Source organism: Eubalaena glacialis, chromosome 18, assembly GCF_028564815.1.
Source record: "Eubalaena glacialis isolate mEubGla1 chromosome 18, mEubGla1.1.hap2.+ XY, whole genome shotgun sequence".
In the NCBI taxonomy this organism is placed as follows: Eukaryota; Metazoa; Chordata; class Mammalia; order Artiodactyla; family Balaenidae; genus Eubalaena; species Eubalaena glacialis.
Genome location: NC_083733.1, coordinates 55,319,932 through 55,341,618, shown reverse-complemented (window position 1 = coordinate 55,341,618; position 21,687 = coordinate 55,319,932). Strand labels below are relative to the sequence as shown.

The window sequence follows — 21,687 nt, the reverse complement described above, 5'->3', positions numbered from 1 at the left end:
GCGCTAGACCCCCAACCGAGGGGAGCCGTGGAGAAGGGCGTCTATGCGCGCTCGCGCACGCGCGCTCGCCGGCCAACTCCGGCCTAAATTGCCGCGGGCTCCCGCGGGGAGGACTTTTTTTTTCCTTTCGAACGCGCGCGCGCGCGCGGGGTCTCGCGCTGGGCTTTTTCCTGCCGGGCGCGTGCCAGTGCGCACGCGCGCTCACTCCCCTCGCCTCGGTCAGCCTGCCGGGCACGGGGCTGGGGAGCTAACCGTCCTGTTGGTAGAGTCCTCTCGCAGCATCCCCAAGGTCGCTCCTTAGGCCCTCCTATTCTAGGTCTGATCCTTCACATAGCTTCTGAGTGCCGCCACACACGCCGTGCCCGTCCCCAGTCGGGAGTGCAGTCGTCGCAGGTAACAGGCGCGGCCCCGGTTTTGAAGAGGCGGACACGCCCTTCTTCCCTCCGGCCGGAGAGCCGGGACGACCGAATGTGTTGGGATTCGGGTCTGGTCGCCTCTCCCCGTACTAGGCGGCTCCGGAGCTCTGCCTTCGACGGGAGTCTCATGACCATCACCCAGGGGGTTGCCCTGGAGGCCCGGTTACCTACCATTCATTCGTTTATCGCACATTCTTAGGGTAACCAGTGTTTGTTGAGTACTTATGGCCTGGAAAATTTTGTTCAAATTTAGTCCACCTGCTGGCATAATCAAGGATCCGACCCCTTTTTTTCAAAAAATGGATGTTGCCACTCCTACTCCACTAGGGGTTACCGAGGGAACTGGCTAGAATTGCAATGTTCTCTGGTCAAGAAAACCCAGTCAATACCCTTCGCACCTCATCTTCCTTCCAAGAAGATGCTCAGTAAGACTTGAGCTGGGAAGCATATATTTCTTCTTCCTGAGAGAGGGCAGAGGGTCATTCATTTGCTCATTCATTCAACAAAAATGTATTAAACACCTACTTCATACCAGGTTGGGTGATTATGAGGACACGGGAGAAATCAAGATAGATTGGGTTCCTACTCTCAAGGAGCGAAGTCCACACCACCACCAGACGGTGATAATTTAAAGCAGTACTATCTAATACAAATATAATGCAAGCCAAATATGCAATTTTAAAATTTACATTAAAAAGAAACAGGTGAAATTAATTTTAATAATTTATTTAAGCCGGTATATCTAAAATAAGTTATGCTTAATGAATAAAAGATTTACATTGCTTCAATTTTAAAATTTAAGTTAATTAAAACTCTGAGGCATTAACAAAGATATTCATTTGTGGCATGGGTTATAGCAAAAGGTTGGAAACTGCCCAATTTCCATTAATAGAAGTTTAAATAAATAAATGGTAGTTCAGCCACGCAGTGGAATACACTGCAGCTGACAACTGTTGAAAAATGAGACAGAGCTGTATGTTTTAATATGAGTTAATCTTTAAGATTATTAAGTGAGAAAAGTGTATATAGCATACTACCATTTGTATAAGAATAATAATATTTTTTACATGCATGCTTGTGTGTGTACAGAACACCTGTAGAAAGACACAACCAGGGTTACCTTTCTGAAGGGGAAACAGAACAGGTGACTTTCTTTTCAGTATATGTTCCTTGGTATGTTTTGAATATTTTTACCATGTCCATTTTTAAAAGTTGTTTAATTAATGGAGGATGATAGCTAAGTCATAGAATCATTGTATAAGAATTAAACGAAACAATGTGTGTAAAATGCCTGGCTACCACTTTACAACCTTAATCAGTTCTGGATGCTATCACTACTCCCATGCTGGATAATTCTTCACTCAATAGAAACTATCCCACCCTAGTAATATATGTTTGTCAGCCTGGAAAATTGTTTCTTTCTGTAAAGTTAAGTGCGTTCCAGTCCCAGCCTAGCTGTGAAGTCACTTATAAGGCCAGAGTAGCAGTCCCAGGCCTGGGGACAGACTTGGGCTCCTTATCAGTAATTCAAAAAAACAGAGTAAGCCAAGATTGCCCTCGGGCTTTACAGTCCCTCTGACTTTACAGTCAACTGATGCCAGCTGGGCTTTCTGCATCGTTGTCCCCAAACCTGAGAGCCACCTGCGAGGCTGTAGGATCCACGCAGGGCTTTACCTCAAAGTGTGAAGCACACATCACTCTTCTTTTGGGTGGTCAGGTCTCCTTGTTATATGTACTCACAATACTTCGTTCTTTTCCTTCTTTAACAGGGGCCCAATAGTGTCATGGAGTGCAGTACCCCCTAGAGCCAATTCTCTGTATTACAAAGGCAGGGCTCATGGGATGCTGGCTTTCCATCCCACCACCACCGACACAGTACCTTGGAATGGACTGCAGCTAAGAAAAAGGATGTGGTGCCAGCATCAATGCCCAATCATAGACCTGGTTTGTCTCTATAGTCAGCTACAGTCAGATACCATATCTCAGCTCCCAAATTCTGACTCCTCTAAGTTGGCTGCAGGACTTGAATTCGCCCTTTAGATCATCTTTGGGTTATCAAGATATTAAAAAGTCAAGACCATTGGGATTAAGGCATTTGGTGCTCTCTCTGGACTTGCTTGTAAGGACAGGTAATGGGATTAGGGAATCAAATGTGGGGCATTTTAGGAGAGGTTTCCTCTAAGGAAACTGCTATATGGGATGGAAGAGAGTGGCAACAACAACAACAAACATAGGTATGGGGTTGAAGGCCTTCCTTCTCACTTAACCTCCAAAGAATATGCCCCCAAAGGGTCCCAACCGCTTGCTTTTTATAGGCTGGTCAAGAGAAGTTGGACCCAGAGGATATAATTAGGAAAAATGGAAACTGATGGCAATGACTGCAAATTTGTTGACTACAAATGACTACTCTCTCAGCAGCTCTGGGGCCCCAAGAAGGAGCTGGTTGGGTAAATCTGAGCTGTGGGGCCCTGGCCCGTAGGGCCATCCACCGATCCATTTCAGCAGATCACAGTGGCTCCTGAAAGGTGGTCCAAAAGAACAGCAAGTGCAGGGTTACAGGGGAATAGAATGGAAAAAGATATGGCAGGAGGGCAGCATGCAGCCTTGGGGAGAGTGGAAAGACATAGGGGATGCTAATGTCTGAAAGCCAGTCCCCAGTTCCCATTAGTGGGTTTGTGGGGAAGAGAGCTCACTTAGCGTTAGCTGGGAGAACCTTTTACTTCTCTCAAATGATAGAAGAATCTTGAACTGTGAGTTAGATCTTAGTCTTGAATCTGCCCTGTGTAGCTTTGAACACATCCCTTTTCCTCTCTGAACTCACATTCCTTATATGTACAATGGAGACGATGGTATCTGCCTCTCAGAATTCTTTCAAGAACTAATGAAGTGATTGATGTGAAAGCTTTTTTTTTTTTTGGCTGCACTGTGAGGCATGCGGAATCTTAGTTCCCTGACCACAGATCCAACCCACGCCCCATAGAGTGGAAGCGCATAGTCCTAACCACTGGACCGCCAGGGAAGTTCCTGTGAAAGCTTTTTTTTTGTGGGCACTAAACCACCCCACACATGAGATGATGATAAGTTTTGCCTGTTGCTTCCCCCCGCAGATCCAGCCATCAAGTCTCTGTGGCAACACAGGGCCTAGGCTTAGCCATGCCAGAGGGTGGGTTCTGCTGACCTTGCCTCAGGAGGCCCAGGCCAAATGATCTGGAACTCCAACAGCTCTCCAAACCAGTGTTTCTCAGACTTTAAGACCAGCTGGAGAGCTTGTTAAAACTCGGATTTTGGGGCCCTACGCGCGGAGTTTCCGATTTAGTAGGTCTAGGGTGGGGCCTGATAATTTGCATTTCTAACAAGTTCCCGGGTGATGCTGATGCTGCTGTCCTGAGGATCGCGCTTTGGGGACCACTTCTTTAAACTGAAAGTCCATCAGTTTTCCTTCATCTGGCAGGCACAAGGATGGCTTCCACTGCCCTCTGCTGGCCAGACTATTAAATTTAGCTGTAATGTTTCCAGAGCAACTGAAAAGTACAAAGTATAGGTTGGAAGGAAATATCTAGTACTTCTCTGAGAACCAAACCAGCCTAAAAACAGCAATCATAATTGTTTGTTGCTTCAGAGTATACTTTAAAAAGTATTCACAGGAATTATCTTAGTTGATCCTTGCAACAATCCTGTGAAGTTGCAAGGATCTGGCATTTTCATTTTACAAATGAGGAAAACAAGCCCATCGTCAGATCAGTAATGACAGACCCCCTGACAGAGGGAACTTGTTAAAAGTAGGATTTATTCACCATCCAACTAAGAAAAGTAGAGGTTTGTCCTCATGAAGGCCAAAGAGAAGGGAATGGGGAGGAGGAGGATGAATAGCAGATGTATCACATGCAAGAGAGCTACTTGATTCCACAAGCCTGGGAAAGCCTGCAAGGCCGAATGGCTGGATCCTTTCTCCAGCTGGGCTACATGGAGCTGACTCTTTGTCCTGGGCACCCTTTATCTCGATTTCCTGTTTCAGCAGTCAGACTTCAATGTCCACAGAATCACCTAGGGAGCTTGTTACAAGTGAAGGACTCAGGGGCCCACCACCATGGTTCTGCTTCAGTACCTAAGGATCTGCATTTTAAGATGTACCTCTCCCCCAGGAATCCCGGTGCAGGAGGTGCAGGGTCCACACTTTGGGAACTACTAGTTCTTGCAAAAAGATCTCTTGACAGCCCATCACCAGCAAAGAACAATTATTTGCCTGTGACAGTATTCCTTTCCAGCCCCTCTTAGGTTTCTCTGCTTTCCTCCCCCATAATATCCTATTGGATGATAGCCAGTGCTAAGATTCAACCTCCAACTCCTTTATTTACCCTCTCCAAGCCTCAGTTTTCTCAAATGAGGTAATACCTACCTCACTGGGCTGCAGTGAGGATTAAATGAGAAGGTATCTTATGCATAGTTCCTGACATTCAAAAAGTGTCCAATAAACATGAGTTCATGGATCTTGCCTTCCGATTTCTAGCTCCTCAAAAACTATCAGTGGCTAATCTGGCCTCTTTTGTATTCCTACAGGTTTTTAAACGACGGTCCTGAGGAGGACCAGGGGATAATCAAGGTGATGACTTCCCCCAGACTCATTCCCCTGTGGAAGGATTTTAAATACCTTATAAATGACATGATACATAAAAGCAAGGTAATGTATATGTAGAACATAAACATATTATTGGCCTCTATCTATCTTAAGAGTTATGAGCACTTCAGAGGAGCATAGATCCTCTATGCAGGAAGTAGGCAAGGTAGATGATAAAGACAACTGTCCCCTTAGTAGAAAGTGGGCCATCAACTTCCAAATGAGTCTAGAGACCTCTTGCAAGGACATTTTGATGGTGAGAGGTTAACACTTTGAAGCATTTCAGAAGAACCAACCCTCTGGGAAGAGAGATTTTTCTAAAAGAGAATGGAGAAGGCACCAGAGAGAATAGCTGCCAACCTCAGTTTTGCTATGGCTGGCTCTGTGTAAAAGGATCCCAGGTGCATGTTTCATAGCACATGCTCTATCACAGTGGGATAATACACACACACACACACACAAACACATATTTATAGTGTGTGTGTGTCTATATATATATATATAAAATGTGTGTATATATATATATAATGTATATATATAAAATGTGTGTATATATATGTGTGTGTGTATGTGTATATATACACACACACACACACACATATATATATATATATATATATGTGTGTGTGTGTGTGTGTATATATATATGTACACACACATAAAAAGTCTTCCTCTGTCAAACTTAAAGGCCAGAAAGGTGTCCTAAAAGTCTTACTTAGTGCAGTTTTAGGCTTTAATAAAGCTGCACTGACTTTTGGGATACTGTGTTACTTTACATGTGGGCATACGGCAGTGCACTTGCCTTTGTAATCTGGTAAATGTGTCTTTTATGACATATGTACCTTTTAGACAGGAGGGAGAATGTTAGAGGACATGTTGGGAAGAACATCAGTTTTCCCCTGTGCTCACACCATAAAATTTGCCCATATAGGCCCTATAGCGGTTTGGTTCGCTTTTGTGTTGGGGGTTTTGTTACATGCTTGTGAAGTATAGTGTCCCACAGGTGATAAATTGTTCATGTGTGGGAGTCACAGGAGTGATCCTTGGGGCTGAGGCGTAACTTTGAGAACTGCTTCAATTGTGACTTGCATGAGAATGTATTTAGTGCATATGTGTTCCTGGTCTCTTAGTTTATGCCATGCCTCTCCCCAGCAAACTCTAGATGACCCAAAGACTGATGTAGTTGTGTTGAGTGACCGGTCCCAGATCCTGTTCAAAGAGTCTCGCCATCCTCAAAATATGCCACTTATATGCTATTACTTCAGTGATGCCCACTTCTTTGCTTCCCTCTCGTGGGTGACAACAAGCACAAAAGAAATACAGGTAAAACTACCCAGCCTTTCTTCTTAGCCCATTCTACAGGGGCCATGCCCACGTAAGTTCTGACCCTAGATTAACCCAGGAAGATATACCCGTTGAATGAAAGTGACCTGGATCCAGGATTCCCCGTTCATCCTTTCTCCAATTACAGTCTCTGTGTTGGACAGATTTTATGGTTCTCCTAAAGTAGGCCAAGGTTAGGGAAAGAGTCCTAGGTTTCCTGCTTCTACAATATTTCCAACTCCCAAAACCAGGGGGTAAAATCACTCTAGAGTCTTCCAGTTTCTCCTTAGCAAGAGAAAAATAGCTGAATATTCTGCCCTTTCTTCTTCTACTATCTTTTCTAGGCAGTTCCCATCTTTTTCCCTTCTAGGCTGTGGTATGGATGAAGAGCAAAACTGAGGACATGGTGGAGAAGAGAACATTCTCCATGACCGAACGACTGCCGCCCATCCAGTCCATGGTTCACACAGGTTCCTTTCATATCCTCGTGGTCTACTGTGGTGACCTGCTCCTGCGGCTCTTTGGGGACCACTTTCAGTCATTCAAACCCCTGGGTATAGTGCCCTGCCGCTTCAACATCAACTGCCTCTGCTATGACCCAGAAATGAAGATGCTTCTGTCGGGAATCCTGGGGGCAGTGGTCACCTGGATCATGGAGCGGAGTGGCAAGGGTCTCCAAATAGCCCACATGGTTTCCATGCCTGGTGATGAGCTAGTCCACAACATCATGTTGAACGGCCCCAATGGCTCCCTTGTAGCCCTGTGTGAGACTGTGGTGAGGGTCCTTGAGCGCCAGGGCCACGGCCGGCTGGCAGAGGTGAAGAGGTTCCCTTCCACCACCAGTGGCTCCTCAATCACCTGCTGCTTCACCTGTTCTGAGCAGCGCTTTCTCTATGCTGGAAACAAGACTGGGGAAATCCACGTGTGGAGCCTCAATCAGGGCCACGCACTCCACAGTTTCAAGGCCCATTTCTCATCGGTGATATGTATCCGCAGCCGGCCAGAAGCCCACACCCTGCTAACAGCCGGCCAAGAAGGCTTAATCAAGGAGTGGAACCTGACTTCAGGGAGTCTACTGCGGCAGCTAGAACTTGGCGAGGAACTGTATCAACTCCAGTTTATTGATAGCACTACTTTCTTCTGCCAGACTACCCATTCTTTCTCCTTGCGCAGTCTGCCCTGCTTCTATAACCTCTTCAATGTCTGTGGCTCTGCTCCCCAGCAGATACGTCGGGTCCGCTGTGGCAATAACTGGTTCCGGATCCTGTGCACTACTGAGGATGGCTTGTTGCGCTTTGTGTCCCCACTAACAGGGAATCTTCTGGTTATCACCTGGCCCTTCTCAATCCTGGACAAGGCTGTGGATTGGGCCTATGACCCAGATAAAGAGGAGCTCTTTGTAGCAACAGGCAGCTCAGATGTGCTGGTATTTGACACAACCCGCTGCCCTTGCCCAGCCAAGTATCTTATATGCACCTCACCAGATTCTCAGGACATGGTACAATGCCTGGCTTATGGGCATTTCCACCTGGGTCGGGGTCTAGAAGGACTAATGTTCTCTGGACACCAGAGTGGTGTGATCAGAGTGCTTTCCCAGCACAGCTGTGCCCAAATAGAGAAATTCATGCACTTTGGGGCTGTATTAGCACTCTCTACACTGCCTGGAGGGCTTCCTGGTTGCCGAGAAAACTCTTTGCTCTGTTCCTATGGAATGGATGACTATGTACACCTATCAGAAGCTGTGCTTGAAGGGGTGAGAGTGCAGCTGCAGCCCCTCGCCAGCATTCTCAGCAGCTGTCAGCTAACACACTTGATACTCTTGCCCAAGTCTGTGGGTGCCATCACGGAGACTAACTGCCTGCGTCTCTGGAAGTTCCATGACTTTCTGTCCTCTGGGTCACAGGAAGGCTCAACGTTCATAGAGACGTTGCCTCTGCACCAGTGTACCATCACATCTTTTGATGTCTGCCTATCCTTGAGTCTTTTTGTCACGGGTGGCAGTGATGGCTCTGTCCGGATCTGGAACTTCCATGGTAGACTCATAGCCATGCTGGACTCATCATTGCACTTTGGCCCACTCTGCTTTGCAAATGACCGGGGTGACCTGCTTGTCACTTTCAACCAGAGTCTTTATCTGGTGTCCTGTTTAAAACTGCTTCCCTCAGCCCTGCTGGCTCACCTTTCCCTTATGGGTATGACAGATGAAGTGCTAGAAGTTCCTAAGCCTTTCATACCAAGCTTCTTCTTCTCCTTTGAGACCATGTTTGTGCCCAAGTATATCTACTTTGGACAAGGGCAACAGCAATTAGTGGGTCTGGAGAACCTTGTCAATAATCGGGCCATCGCCTTTGATCATAATGTGCCACACGTCATAGAAGAAGATGAGCAAGGGAGCCCTGTGTTACTGTCTTCCTTCAGACACGAGTCCTTGTATAAGGAAGCTGATTGGACGCAGGTGAAAAAACCTCCTCATTCCCATTATGTGCTTCCTCCCCAGCTACAGCTGACTACCTGGGATGGGCTCAACCCTTACCAGATACTGCGATACTACTTTGGTCATGGGCAGAAATGGCTCTTGGCTCCTGATTGCTACATCCCTAACTCAGTGATTCGTGCCCGTCTTTGGCCACAGGGCAGCCCGATATACCTACAGTGCAACCTGCACTCACCCATGCGGGAACTGGAATGGGACAAGTCTCAACAATTCTTCTTCTGGCACGGTAGGGTAAGAGCTATAAGTGATGTAGGAGAATATGCACGTGAAAAGGAGGATGAAGACTTCCTTGAAATAAGAGCGTCAAAGGATATAACTTACAGTGTCCTTACAGACTCAGCAAACTGCAGTTGGCTGGGAAGAAAGATGAGTGAAATAGCTATCAATAGCCTGATAGAGACAATTCTCAGTATTATGATCTATGCTTCTCCACTGAAGTACCAGTGCTGTATTGGTGCACTAGGGCAAATCTTTGCCTCTTACCAGGTGTCTCCACTCCTGCGCACTGAAACAGCCCATCGTCTGTTGGATGATACAACACATTACAATCCACTGATCCGAGAGCTAGCCTGGGAAGGGCTGAAGCGTCTAGGAATGATTACGCATCTCTTTGCCGTGCCTCTGGCCCAAAGACTAATGGACAAAGATGAAAGAGTGAGGAATAAGGCCCTGAGCCTCATGGCTGAGACTGGAATCCACTCTAAGACCTCACTCTTAAACTTGATCCACAACCAAGATACTTTCCGGGAGATGCAGTAAGTTCTTTGTGCCTTCCTCAGTTCTTTACTAGCTTCTGATTTTCTTCTTCCCCTTTCCCATTTTTCCCTTCTCTGTCTTCACTGTCTCTTCATCTCTGTTCATTAGCTCTTCCTGTCCTTTATCCTTGTTCATAGTCTTTTTCCATTCCTAGACTATCCTGATGGTCCCCTAACTGCTCACTCCTTTCTCCATTTCTTCTCCTATTCCTGTTTGTCCCCTACCTCTTCAAGTGCCCCTTTTCACCCTCTTCTCCTACCCTTGAAGGCCCCATACAGGTCACGCCATGCATTACCATCTTGGCTTCCTAGACTTTTTCTTTCTTCTTCGCCATTCTTTACCTCTACGTACGCTGTCTCTGTTGGTCATGTTGTCAAGTCCCTTGCCTGTTACATAGCAGTTCTTTCCTTCTCATTCTCCCTCTTGTCCCTGATTCAGCATGGTCCTTCCTCTCCTTTGACTTTCATAGGCAGGAAATGATTGGGGAAGAAACCCTGGACCAGCTGCTGGGAATGCGGGCCACAGATCTCCAAATCCTTCATTCCCAAGTGGAGCAGCGATTGAATGAAAACCTGATCCTATCACTGGGTGATGAAAAGCCTACTTTTTCTTTAGATGTCTCAGGGGCTTCTGAACTTACCGCCCTTTCCAACCAACTTGATACAGCTCCTGAAGAACCTGAAGTTGCCTACAAGCCCAGCAAAGGCCAAAGACGGGGCCGAGTAGGAGGCAGAAAGCATAGTATGTATGGGGTGATCTGGTTAATGCCTCAGGGTCCCCAAGAGGCAGGGTAGTTAAGGATAACGTGGGTCAAGAAGTATCAGATAGGAACAGAGGTAAGTGGAAAGATCCTTTCACAGAAAAGAACCTTCCTAGGAAGAATCCACCCAAATTCAGAGAGACTCCAAAACCTATCTCTGTAAGACTTGACAGAGGTGGGGGGTGGGGGGGAGGGAGGAGGGAAGGCACTGGGAATAAAGCAAGGAGAATGCCTTTTTTTAAAAAAAGGCCTCAGCCCCCTCTGTTGCTACATCTGTTATGGCAGTTCCTCTTAGCTCATACCAGATTTTGGGAAGGGCTTCATTTAAGCCTCCCATGCTTCCCTTATCTACATCTCCTGATTCTCCCTATAGCCCGAAAATTTTTGCGGAGCCTCAAGAAGATGAAAGAGACTGGCACAGAGCCAGGTCCCTTAGAGGGTGAAGATGATCAGAGTGAAGCTGCACCAACTGAGGGGGAGGAGTGTAGGTCTTCAACCTCCAGTATACTAAAGATTTCAAAAGATGATGAACAAGAGCCTCCAGGGGTAGATGCCTCAAAGGATCATGTTGCATTGACCCTGAAGATGCTGAGGAAGATACGTGACAAAAGAGGCAGGAAAGCAACACTTCAGAAACCCAAAAAGAGGCGCAAGAGGAAGACAATAGACGCTGAAGTTACAGTTGAGGACCCTCCATATCCTATAAGGAAAGAATCAGTTGTGAAGCTGGTGAAAGTCAGAGGGCGGGGTGCCTCTGGAGCTCCTGGCCACAGTACTACCCCTGGAGATGGCTCATCATGGCGGGACGATCTATGTCGTCTTATGACCCTGAGGATATCTGGTTCCCAGACAAAAATGTCAGAAGCTCTAAACACTGAGCTAGTGACCATGGCTCAGGAGGTGCTGGCAGATCGACAGCCCAGCTGGGAGCTCTTTCAGGAGATCTGTCCCCTGTTGAAGAAAGAAAGTAAGGAACTGCTTGAGGACCTTGACTGGGATGTAGCCTGGCCAGAGGAGAAACCAGTTTTTCCTCAGGGAGGAGCAATTAGAGAGGACATGGTGATCAGAGACAAGGAAGAGGAGACAAAAGAGGAGCAAGAGCGAAAGAAAGAAAGGGATGTGCAGGACTTGCGGGAAACCCAGGTGATTCCCAAAAAAGGCAAGAAAGAGAAAGTTGCTTTTTTAGAACCAGACGTAACCAAGGGAAAACGAATATCAAAGAAAGAAGAGAAGAAACCCTCTAAGAAGCCCTCTAAGCAGGAGGGGAAAGCAGTCCAGCAGGAAATAAAAGTGGATAAAAAAGAGAGGAAAAAAACCAAAGAAGAGGAGAGGGACGTGAGTCAGGAAGTGGGGGAAAAGGCCAAATTAGAGGAGAAAGTGGTTGAGCAAGAAGGAAGACCAGTTAAGGAAGAGACAAAGCTGTCTTGGCAGGAGTGGAAGAAGTCCCGGGATCAGTGGAAACAGGCCTACAGTGAGACGAGGATATCCTGGGATGAATGGAAGAAAGCCTGGGAAAGCAGGCATCTTCAGGAAGAGGAGAAGCTCCATGAGGAGGAAGAAAAGCTGTTCCCAGATGAGGAAGAGCTGGAGAGGGACAAGAGGAAGCAGACGTGGGATGAATGGTCACAGATCTGGGAAAAGATGGCAGCCAGGGCCAGGGAGCAATTGTTGGAGGATGAGGAGGAAGTGACCCTGGAGGAAGAATTGTCTCAGGAGTGGGAAGGAGAAGAAGAAGCAGCAGCAGCAGAAGAAGGAGAAGAGCTGATGACAGAAGAGCAGAGACAGATCCACCAAGAATATGAACAGGCACAGGTTGAGAGGAAACGGGCCCAAGTTGAAATAAAACGAGCCCAAGAAAAGAGGAAGCTGGCACAAGAAGTAGAGAAGCTAGCACAGGAAGAGAGAAAACTGGCTCAGGAAGAGAGAAAAATGGCCAGAGACTATGAGAAACTGGCCCAGAAGGACAGGAAAATGGTGCAGGCAGAGAGGAAGTTTATCCAGAATGAGGAAAAACTAGCCCAAAGAGAGGAGATGCTAACCCAGGAAGCAGAGAAATTGGCCCAGCGAAGGAAGAAACTGGCCATGAGATTGGAGAAACTGGCTCAAGAAGACGAGAAAATAGCAAAGAAAGGAGGGAAGCTAGCTGAGGTAAAAAAGATATTGGTCCAGAAACTGGAAAAACTGGCCCAGAAGGAGCAAGATCTAGCATGGCAAGAAAAGGAACTAGCCCAGGAATCGGAGGAGCTGGCATGGGAAGAGGAGGAACTGAATCAGGAAGAGGAGGAACTGGTCAATGAAGAGGAGAGACTGGATCAGGAGGAGACGACACTGGCCTCTCAAGAGGAGAAACTGAATGTGGAAGAGAAAGAAGTGGTCCAGGAAGAAGAACTGCTGATCCAGGAAGAGGAGAAACTGGTCCAGGACAAGGGAAAACTGCCTGAGGAAAAGGAAAGACTTGTCCAGAAAAGGGAGCAATTGATGGAGAATAAGCAAAAGTTGGCCCAGGAAGAAGAGCTGCTGATCCAGGAAGAGAAGAAACTGGCCCAGGACAATGTAAAATTTCCTGAAGAAGAGGAAAGACTTGGCCAGAAAAGGGAGCAACTGATGGAGAATAAGCAGAAATTGGCCCAAGAAGAAGAGCTACTGATCCAGGATGAGAAGAAACTGACCCAGGACATGGAAACACTGCCTGGGGAGGAGGCAAGACTTGTCCAGAAAAGGGAGCAACTGATAAAGAATAAGCAAAAACTGGCCCAGGAAAGGAATAAATTGGTCCAGAATAAGGAAGAACTCCCCAAAACCAAGGAGATAGTAGCCTGGAGGCAGAAGACTCTGGCTCAGGAGGAGAATCTAGCTCAGGAGAAGGTGAAACTGGCTCAGAGGAAAGAAAACTTAATCCAGCTCAAAGAAAGCCTCACCCAGAAGAGAAAGAAATCAGACCAAGGAAAGGAGAACCTGGACATGTACAAGAAGAGACTGGTTCAGATAGAGAAGAAGCTGATGGAGGAAAAGGAGAAACTTTTCCAGAGAAAGGAGAAATTGGCTGCTATAGAGGAAAAACTGACCCAATTAGAGGAAAGCCTGGCTGAGAAACAGCACCAAGTAGCCCAGGACAAAATGAAATTAGCTATGGAAAAGAGGATGATATTCCAAGGACTGAAACAGCTCAGAGGTGACTGGTCTATTACTAAGGAAGAAAAGGCATTGGGCATGGAAATAAAGAAAGTGGCCTGGGAGAAGGTGAGACTGGCTGAGGGAAAGGAAACTGTCTTTAAAAAAGAGACTCAAGAAACTTCAAGACAGGGAAGACCAACTAAGGATGAACTAGAACTAATTAAGAGGAAATTGTCACTAGAGGAAAAGATACTGGTCTATGAAGATAGGATACTGGCCACAGAGCAAACAGACATTACCAAAGGAAAACTGGAGTTTACTAGAGGAGGGAGAGTATGTGCCCAGGAAGAAAGGAAGCTAGCCAAATTAATAAGGAAGTTGGCTAAAGAAAGCAAGGGCATTTCCAAGGAACCATTAAAAGTAAGCAGCAAAATCTTAAAGAGACTTCAAGGCCTTATCAAAAAAGAAAGGAAACTAACCCAGCAAGAAATAGAGATGACAAAGTTAAAGAGGTCATTCCTTACTAAGGAAAAGGAATTGAACAAGGTACAGAACGAACTTGATGCCAAGGAGTGGGATTTTTCTGAGGAACAACCAGAAATTGCCACAGGTGAGAAGAAACTGGCTAAGAGGCAGAGAAAACTGGCCAAGGAAATGAGAAGACTGATAAAGAAAGAGAAAAAGATGACTGAGGAAGAAAGCAGATTGGCCAGGCAACAGAGAGAAGTCATACAGGAAGAAGAGGAGGATGAAATAACGGAAGAAGAAGAGGCAAAGCCATTCCTTAAACAAAGGTCAAGAAAGAGAAAAAAGCTAAAGAGAGTTGATTTGCAACAGGAAGAGTTTCTCAGTCAAGAGGATGAGGTGAAAAGTGTGAAAAGTGAAGAGAGCTTTTCTGAAGAAGTGGAAAGCTTGTTAGATGAAATAGAGCGAGAGAGTTTGTCTGAGGAGGAGGAAGAAGAGGAGGAGGAGGAGGAAGAGGAGGAAATGGAAGAGGAGGAGGAGGAGGAAGAGGAAGGGAAGGAGAAGAAGAAGAAAAAGAAAAAGGAGAAGAAGGTGCAGGAGGAGGAAGAGGAGGAGGAGGAAGTGTTTGAGAAGGAGGAAAGCATGAGTGAGGAAGAGATGGAACATTTGAGTGAGAAAGAGGGGGAGGAAGAGGAGAGAAGCTCATTGGAAGAAGAGGTAGACAAGAAGAAAGAGATCTTTAAAAAAGAAAAACTATTTAAGTTACCAGGAGAAAGAAAAAAGGACTTAAAAGGAAGAGAAGCAGTCCCTTCTATTGAGAAAAGAATCCCCAAGGTCAAAGGCAGTGCTATAAAACTTGAAGTTCTGAAAAGCCCTTCCAAGCAACTGATCTCAGTAGTTCTGGGGAGGGAAGAGAAGGTACCAGTGCCAGCGTCAACTAAACAAATATCCTGGGAAGATAAGGCCACAGTACTTGAGACGTCCAGGGTATTCCCAGGGATAGGGTTTATGGATAAACAAGAAGAACTGTTGAAGAAATATAAGCCCATACCTCTACAAGTTTTGGATACAGTTTTGGAGTCCCAAGAGCCTGACTTAAAGACCCCATATTTATCCCACATATTGAAGAAGACCATGGAAGCTCATAAACTCCAAGGCAAACAACTAGGGGCCAAGTGGCAGTGGCTTCTGCAGCGTCATCCATCTCTGAAGGGACAGACTGAGGTACAATTACCTGTGTCCAAAATCCTGGCTGAGGAAATATATGCAGACGTCAGCCTCTCAGATGTAGAGTGGATCCACCATGTCCTAGAACAGATGGAGGCAGGAGAACAGCTTTCCAGGGCTAGTTTCCACAGATTGTGCCAGCTTCTCAAAGACCTCACTGCAAAGGAAAACTTAGAGTGGATGCATCTGGCCAAACTTGAAGCCATTGTGTACCGTCACAAGCAGAACCTGGAATCACGAAGCACAAGTATCTCAAAACCCAGTAAGGAGCCCATGGGTCCAAAATACTTGAAAGTGATCCCTCCTATAAACGGAAAGGAAAAGGAAAGCTGGCTAAAACCTTTGGCTGTATCCACACCAAAGTCCCCATTAGCTACCAAAATGATTCCAGACCTGAAGGCTATAAATTGGCATCTTCTAGGAGAGCCTTACAAGAGTGCGCGGGCAGAGCAGATATCCACTGCTCGCAAGGAGATGGAGATGCAACACCATTATCCTCCACCAAGAGACATTTTCACAGGTGCCCTTGACCCTGTGGAAAAACAAACCCTAGCACTGATGTTTCAAAAGGACTTCTGGGCTTTTAAGGATAAGGGCAGGTTTGCCAAATTGCCCAAGTTGGAAAAGAAGGCACAGCCCATCTCTAAAAAAAAGGACAAGGTGCCTCTATGGGAGACATTTGTGGCATTGTACCATGTTTTGCGGATGTTGCAGGAGCGATACGCGAAAGACAGTGCTGCTTGGATGGAACAGTTCTACCGTCTCATGGACCTGTACCAACTTAAGTCCCCCCGAATCCAGAGGCTACTACAGGAACTGTTACTGAGAGGGGAACCTCAATCCCAAGAGATCATTTACAAAGAGGCCCTAAAGGCCATGGAGCTAGTTCCTGGGGAGCGGTTGTTCTACCACCTGTTCTGTGGTGGCTCTCACACCCCTAAAGGTCCTCTGGAGTTCCAGGAGGTGGTTCCCCTCCCAGGGAAGAACAATGTACGTACCATGCTCCCTATGGGCATTGCCCAGTATGGGATCCTAGAACTTGCCTGGAAGAGCCTGCCGCAAGCTGATTTACACCTCACCAAGGAATTGCCCTACATCGTTGCTCCTACCCCCTAATTTGGGACTGAAGGGGCAGGACTTTTCATTCCCACCTGGAGAAAGGCCTTGTCACCAGAATCTAGACCTTTATCCCTAGGGCCCACACAGAGGTACAGCCATGCCAAAGTTCTTTCCCTATCCAGTTCCAGAAACCAGCTTTTATATGTGGAATAAAGAGGAGATTCTCATTTATAACAAGCACTGTGATGTTTCCCTTTTCCTCAAATGTTGCTTCTCCAGAAAGGTAGCCAGGGAGACCAGATACTCACATACTCTTGAGAGTGGGAAGACTTCCCCAAAGCCAGTGGTGCTCACTCACCCTCTGGAGGCATTCAGGCAGAAGAGTCTGTCCTTGTCCTCTTCCTTCCTTGCCCCTCACCATTCTCCCCTAAAGACCATAGGAAGGAAAGCACCTGGCACAAAAATGTACTTTTGGCATTAATATAAGAGGCCTTGATATAATGGAAATAAAATGGATTTTAGAATCAGAAGACCCAGTATTTTGCCCCTTGGTTTTTGGGGGTACACAGTGGAGGCAGACTCTTTCCCTGACCATAGCTCTGCATGCTGATGACTTGAGTACCAAACAGCAGGTATGGTGGGTGTTGAGGAGATCCTCAGAGAACAGGAAAAACTTCAACAAGTTCTAGCCAGTACCACCTGGTGACCTCATTACTGGATGGCATTAAGAGATGAGGCCATTTGAGGTTAAAGCAGGAAGAAAAGGAGGGAAGCCTATATCTTCCACTTCCTTTGCCAACCTGGACATGGGTTTTGGGTAGGATGATAGAATGAGAATTTGAAAGATTAGGTGTAAGCTCAAATAGGCCCCCAACTATCTAGGGACTTATGATCGTTCCCTCTAGCAATATAGGAGACAACAGTTAAAGGGAAAGAGGTAGTAAAGTGGAGGAAGTTGTCACTGCCAGTAATGCTGTTCCTCCCCGATCTCCCCTCCCCACTATAGAGACTTCAAAACTGCCTCTTTCCAGGTAAGCTGAGCCAACAGATTTTAGCAAGTAGCCCATCTATGCCATTTGCCACCCTCCATCCCAACCTCTCCTTTATTATTCTACTCCCTCCACCTGAGTTTGCTTTTGTGGGGAAGCCAGGAATAGAGAGCAAGAGAACATTTTGAGAAGTTGGATTCACCTTGAAGGCCAAGGGTAATGATAGCCCTGAGTGTGTAGTTGGGCTCTTCCATGTCAGACTACATATCAGGCCACATGGAGTATATGAAAGCTGTGGGCTGGGGACAGGGAGCCTCAAAAAGGATGATTGACCCAGCAGCCAGGCAAGGCAGCAGAAGTAAGGATGGTCCAGCTGGCTCTGCAGTCTTGACCTGAATCATTTCTCCTTTTTGGCCTCTGTTTACTTGTCTGTGTCAAAAAGAGGATAATGAACATATTACAAATATAAGGCACGGCAGAGGGGACATCACTACAGACCCTACACACATTAAAAGGATGAAGACTAATATGAACAAATCTAGGGCCATAAATTTGACAACACAAATGAAAAGGACAAATTCCTTGAAAGATCCAGAAAGGGAATAGTAATACCAACAAATTCATTTTGCAGGATATCAGTGGGTCCTCTGGTCAACAAACAAACAAACAAAACACAGTGACGAAAAATAGTCTTAACTGTTGTCCCAGGGTCAGGAAGTCTATGGATGGCTCTTCAGGGAGCCTCAAAACCTAGGTACCAGCTACAACAACCTAGATATTCTTTTGCCTTTGCCAGAATTGCAGAGACTAGGGCTTGTTTGTATTTTCTCTTTATTATGAAAAATTTCAATCACTAAAGTAGAAGAGAGTATTATAATGAACCCCCAGATCCCCAGATCCCCTTCATTTAATTGTAAACATCTTGCAAAAATTGCTTCATCTGGGACTTCCCTGGTGGTGCAGTGGTTAAGAATCCATCTGCCAATGCAGGGGACACAGGTTCCATCCCTGGTCTGGGAAGATCCCACATGCTGCAGGGCAACTAAGCCCGTGCACCACAACTACTGAGCCTGCTCTCTAGAGCCCGCGTGCCACAACTACTGAGCCCACATGCTACAACTACTGAAGCCCATGCGCCTAGAGCTCATGCTCCGCAACAAGAGAAGCCACCGCAACGAGAAGCCTGCGCACCGCAACGAAGAGCAGACCCTGCTCGCCGCAACTAGGGAGAGCCCGCGCGCAGCAACAAAGACCCAATGCAGCCAAAAATAAATAAATAAATTTAATTTTAAAAAATTGCTTCATCTAATTTTTCCTTTGTTGAAGTATTTTAAAATAAATCCCAGACATCATGATATTCCAACCCTAAATACTTTGATACTCATCTCTAAAAAATAAAATTTTCTTATATAATAATTTTCACATCTAACAAAATTAATAATAATTCCTTAATATTATCCAATGCTCTATGCAGATTTTCCTGGTTGTCCCCAAAAATGTCCTTTTATGCTTAATTTGTTTGACAGAATTTAAACAAGGTCTACACACTGGATTTTATTGTTATGCTTCCTAAGACTCTTTTTCTTTTTTTTTCTTTTTGGATGCACCGTGCGGCACGTGGGATCTTAATTCCCTGACCAGGGATCGAACCCACACCCCCTGCAGTGGAAGTTTGGAGTCTTAACCACTGGACCGCTAGGGAAGTCCCCCTAAGACTATTTTAATCTTAAATATTTATACTCCCCTCTCTCCAGTTTTTCACAGTTTTTTCATTCAGTTTCTTTGTTGAAGACACTGAATCAATTATCCTGTAGATTTCTCCCATGTAGTTTTCTGATTGAGCAGAGTTTTGCTAAATGAGATCTGGATGTGCTTCAAGGGTATGAAACTCCTGAAATTAGATAAAAAGAATTGTTCGTATGTGCTAGGTATTCCCCCACCCACTGCCTTGGAGAGGAAGCATGCTTCCAAGTTTGTTCTTCTTTGGGTACTCTCTCTCAGTTCTAGGGTACCATATAGATTTTTCTTATATCTTATAATGGCTTTGGGGCCATTTTAAAGCCTTTGACTTTTACTCTGCATTTGATGGAAACCATAGGAGGGTTCTGAGCAGATGAGTGATAAAAATCTAATTTACAGGGAATTCCCTGGCGGTCCAGTGGTTAGGACTCTGCACTTTCACTGCCGAGGGCGTGGGTTTGATCCCTGGTCGGGAAACTAACACCCCACAAGCCTGGTGCAGCTCGGCCAAAAAAAACCTAATTTACATATTCAAAAAGCACCCTGATGGCTGTGTGGAGAATAGACTGTGGTAAGGGAGTCAGAGATTGGGGGCAGGAATGCAAGCAGGGAGATGAATGAGGAGGTTACTACAATAATTCAGAGGAAAGAAGGTAGTGGACTTGAACAGAGGAGAGGAGAACAGAGGCAGTAGAAGTGAGGAGTATTGGGCAGTTCTGGACCTATTTGGAGGTAAAGCCATCGGGGTTTGCTGATAGATTGGATGTGAATGTGACAGAAAGGAGTCAAAGATAACTCCAAGGTTTTTGGCTTGACCAGGTGGAAAGCTGGAGGCACCATCAAGTTAGTTGGGGAAGATTAACAAGGGAGTTGGTACTAGGAGGAAGATTAGGCGTTCATGAGATCAGTTTTGGACAAATTGAGATTGAGGTGCCTATTAAACATTTAAGAGAAGATGTCTAGTAGGCAATTGGATATGTAAGTCTGGAGTTCAGGAGACAGGTTCATACTGGAGTCATAAATTTGGCAATCACTGGTATATACATGATACTTAAAGCCAAGAGACTGGATGAGATGACCAAGGGAGTGGATGTGGATAAGAAAGAGGAACAAGGATTGTAGCATGAGAAGCTCTAACATTAAGAGGTCAGGGAGAGGTCAGCATAGGAAACTGAGGAGCACTAATGGGTAGAAGGAAAATCAAGAAACCTATGGTGTCACAGAAACTAAGTGAAGAAAGCATGCCAAGGAGGAGGGAATGATCAATTGTGTCAAGTGCTGCTAACAGGTCAAGCAGAAAATAATTGAAAGTCAACCATTAGATGCAGCAAGATGAAGATTATTAGTAACCCTGACCAGAGCAGTTTTGGTAAAGTGATGGGTGCAAAAGTCTGATTAGACTGCTTTCAGAAGAGAACGCAAGAAAAGAAATTGGAAGCAGGAAATATAGATAATATTTTCTAGGAGTTTTGTTAGAAATGGGACAGTAGTTGATGAGAGAAGGGAAATAAATAAAAGCTGTGTGAGTGTTGTTTGTTTTCAAGGTGAGGGGATTGCTGGAGTCAAGAACTTGATAAATAGGGAATTCCCTGGCTGTCCAGTGGTTAGGACTCCGCACTTGCATTGCTGGCCGCAGTTCAATCCTTGGTGGAGGAACTAAGATCCCGCAAGCCACACAGCCAAAAAAAAAAAAAAAAAAAGAACTTGATAAACAAAAGACGGTGAGATCTAGTGCCCAAGTGGAGGGACTAGAGTTAGATAAAAATATAGTTAGTTCAGCTGTGGGATGAGAGTGAAAGGAGCGTACATACATGGGCAAAGATGTAGATTGGTAGGTAGGTTGGTGAGTCTGTGTAGATTCTCTTCTGACAACTTCCATTTTCTCAGTGAAGTGAGAAGCAGGGTTTGTTAGTAGAGGGAAAGGGAATGGGAGTATGTGTTTGAAAAGTTGTGTATGGAAGTGAATGGACTTAGAAAAATAAAAAACAGAGTGTTTGCTGGGAAGCGTTAAGAATGATTTGAGGTTCGGGCCAGGGTCCAGTTGGGCTACTTAGGGAGAGAAGTGACCACGTGGGGCCTGCTGGGAAAGCTCCCTCTCTCCCAGGATTTCCTGAGAGCTGACATCCACCCGCCACTTCCACAAAACACAAGGAACTACGGAAGACAGCACGCTGGGAACTGGTTTCCCAACATCGCGTATGTTAGGGGCTATAGTTCCCGTCCACTCCCAACACAGCCTCCACCGCTATCTATTGATACTTGTTGCAGGCCAACACTGGGCAAGTGCATTGGCCTGATGGGGAGGTAAAGTCCAAGGAGCTTCCCCGCGAGCATACTGGGAATTGTAGTCTCCAAGGAGAGGCATACTGGGAGCTTCAGTCCCCCGGCCTCTCCCTCCTCTACTATGGCCTGGGGACGCTGGGGAACAGGCTAGACTGAAGGGAAAGGCGGAACTTACGGAACCTGGGACGGATGGTATTGGAAACTGCAGTTTCCCCAGCGCCGGACAGAGCTGCACACTGGAAAATCCAATCCTCTAGCCGCCTGGTCCCCAGGAGACGGAGAAAGGCCTAGCCTAGGAAGCGCTGCACGGACGCTGGGAAATGCAGTCCCGCCTCTCCGGCCCAAACTAGGAGTCCATTTGCCGTCGTGGGTGTTGTTCTGAGCCCCCTGCCCGGAGGGACGAAGTCTCCCGCCCTGAGGGAGATCGCGCATTACTAGCCACCCTT

General features: G+C 46.1%; 1 protein-coding gene across 1 annotated transcript; it reads left to right on the top strand.

The window, feature by feature from the left end:
- Positions 1 to 5,019: 5,019 nt before the first annotated feature.
- LOC133077678 (WD repeat-containing protein 87-like) lies at positions 5,020 to 16,286 on the top strand. The gene is made up of 7 exons (XM_061172460.1): positions 5,020 to 5,094; positions 6,184 to 6,354; positions 6,725 to 9,603; positions 10,074 to 10,345; positions 10,738 to 12,653; positions 12,744 to 13,003; positions 13,127 to 16,286. The coding sequence occupies exons 1-7, from the start codon at positions 5,020 to 5,022 to the stop codon at positions 16,284 to 16,286; spliced, it is 8,733 nt and encodes a 2,910-aa protein (XP_061028443.1).
- Positions 16,287 to 21,687: the final 5,401 nt, after the last annotated feature.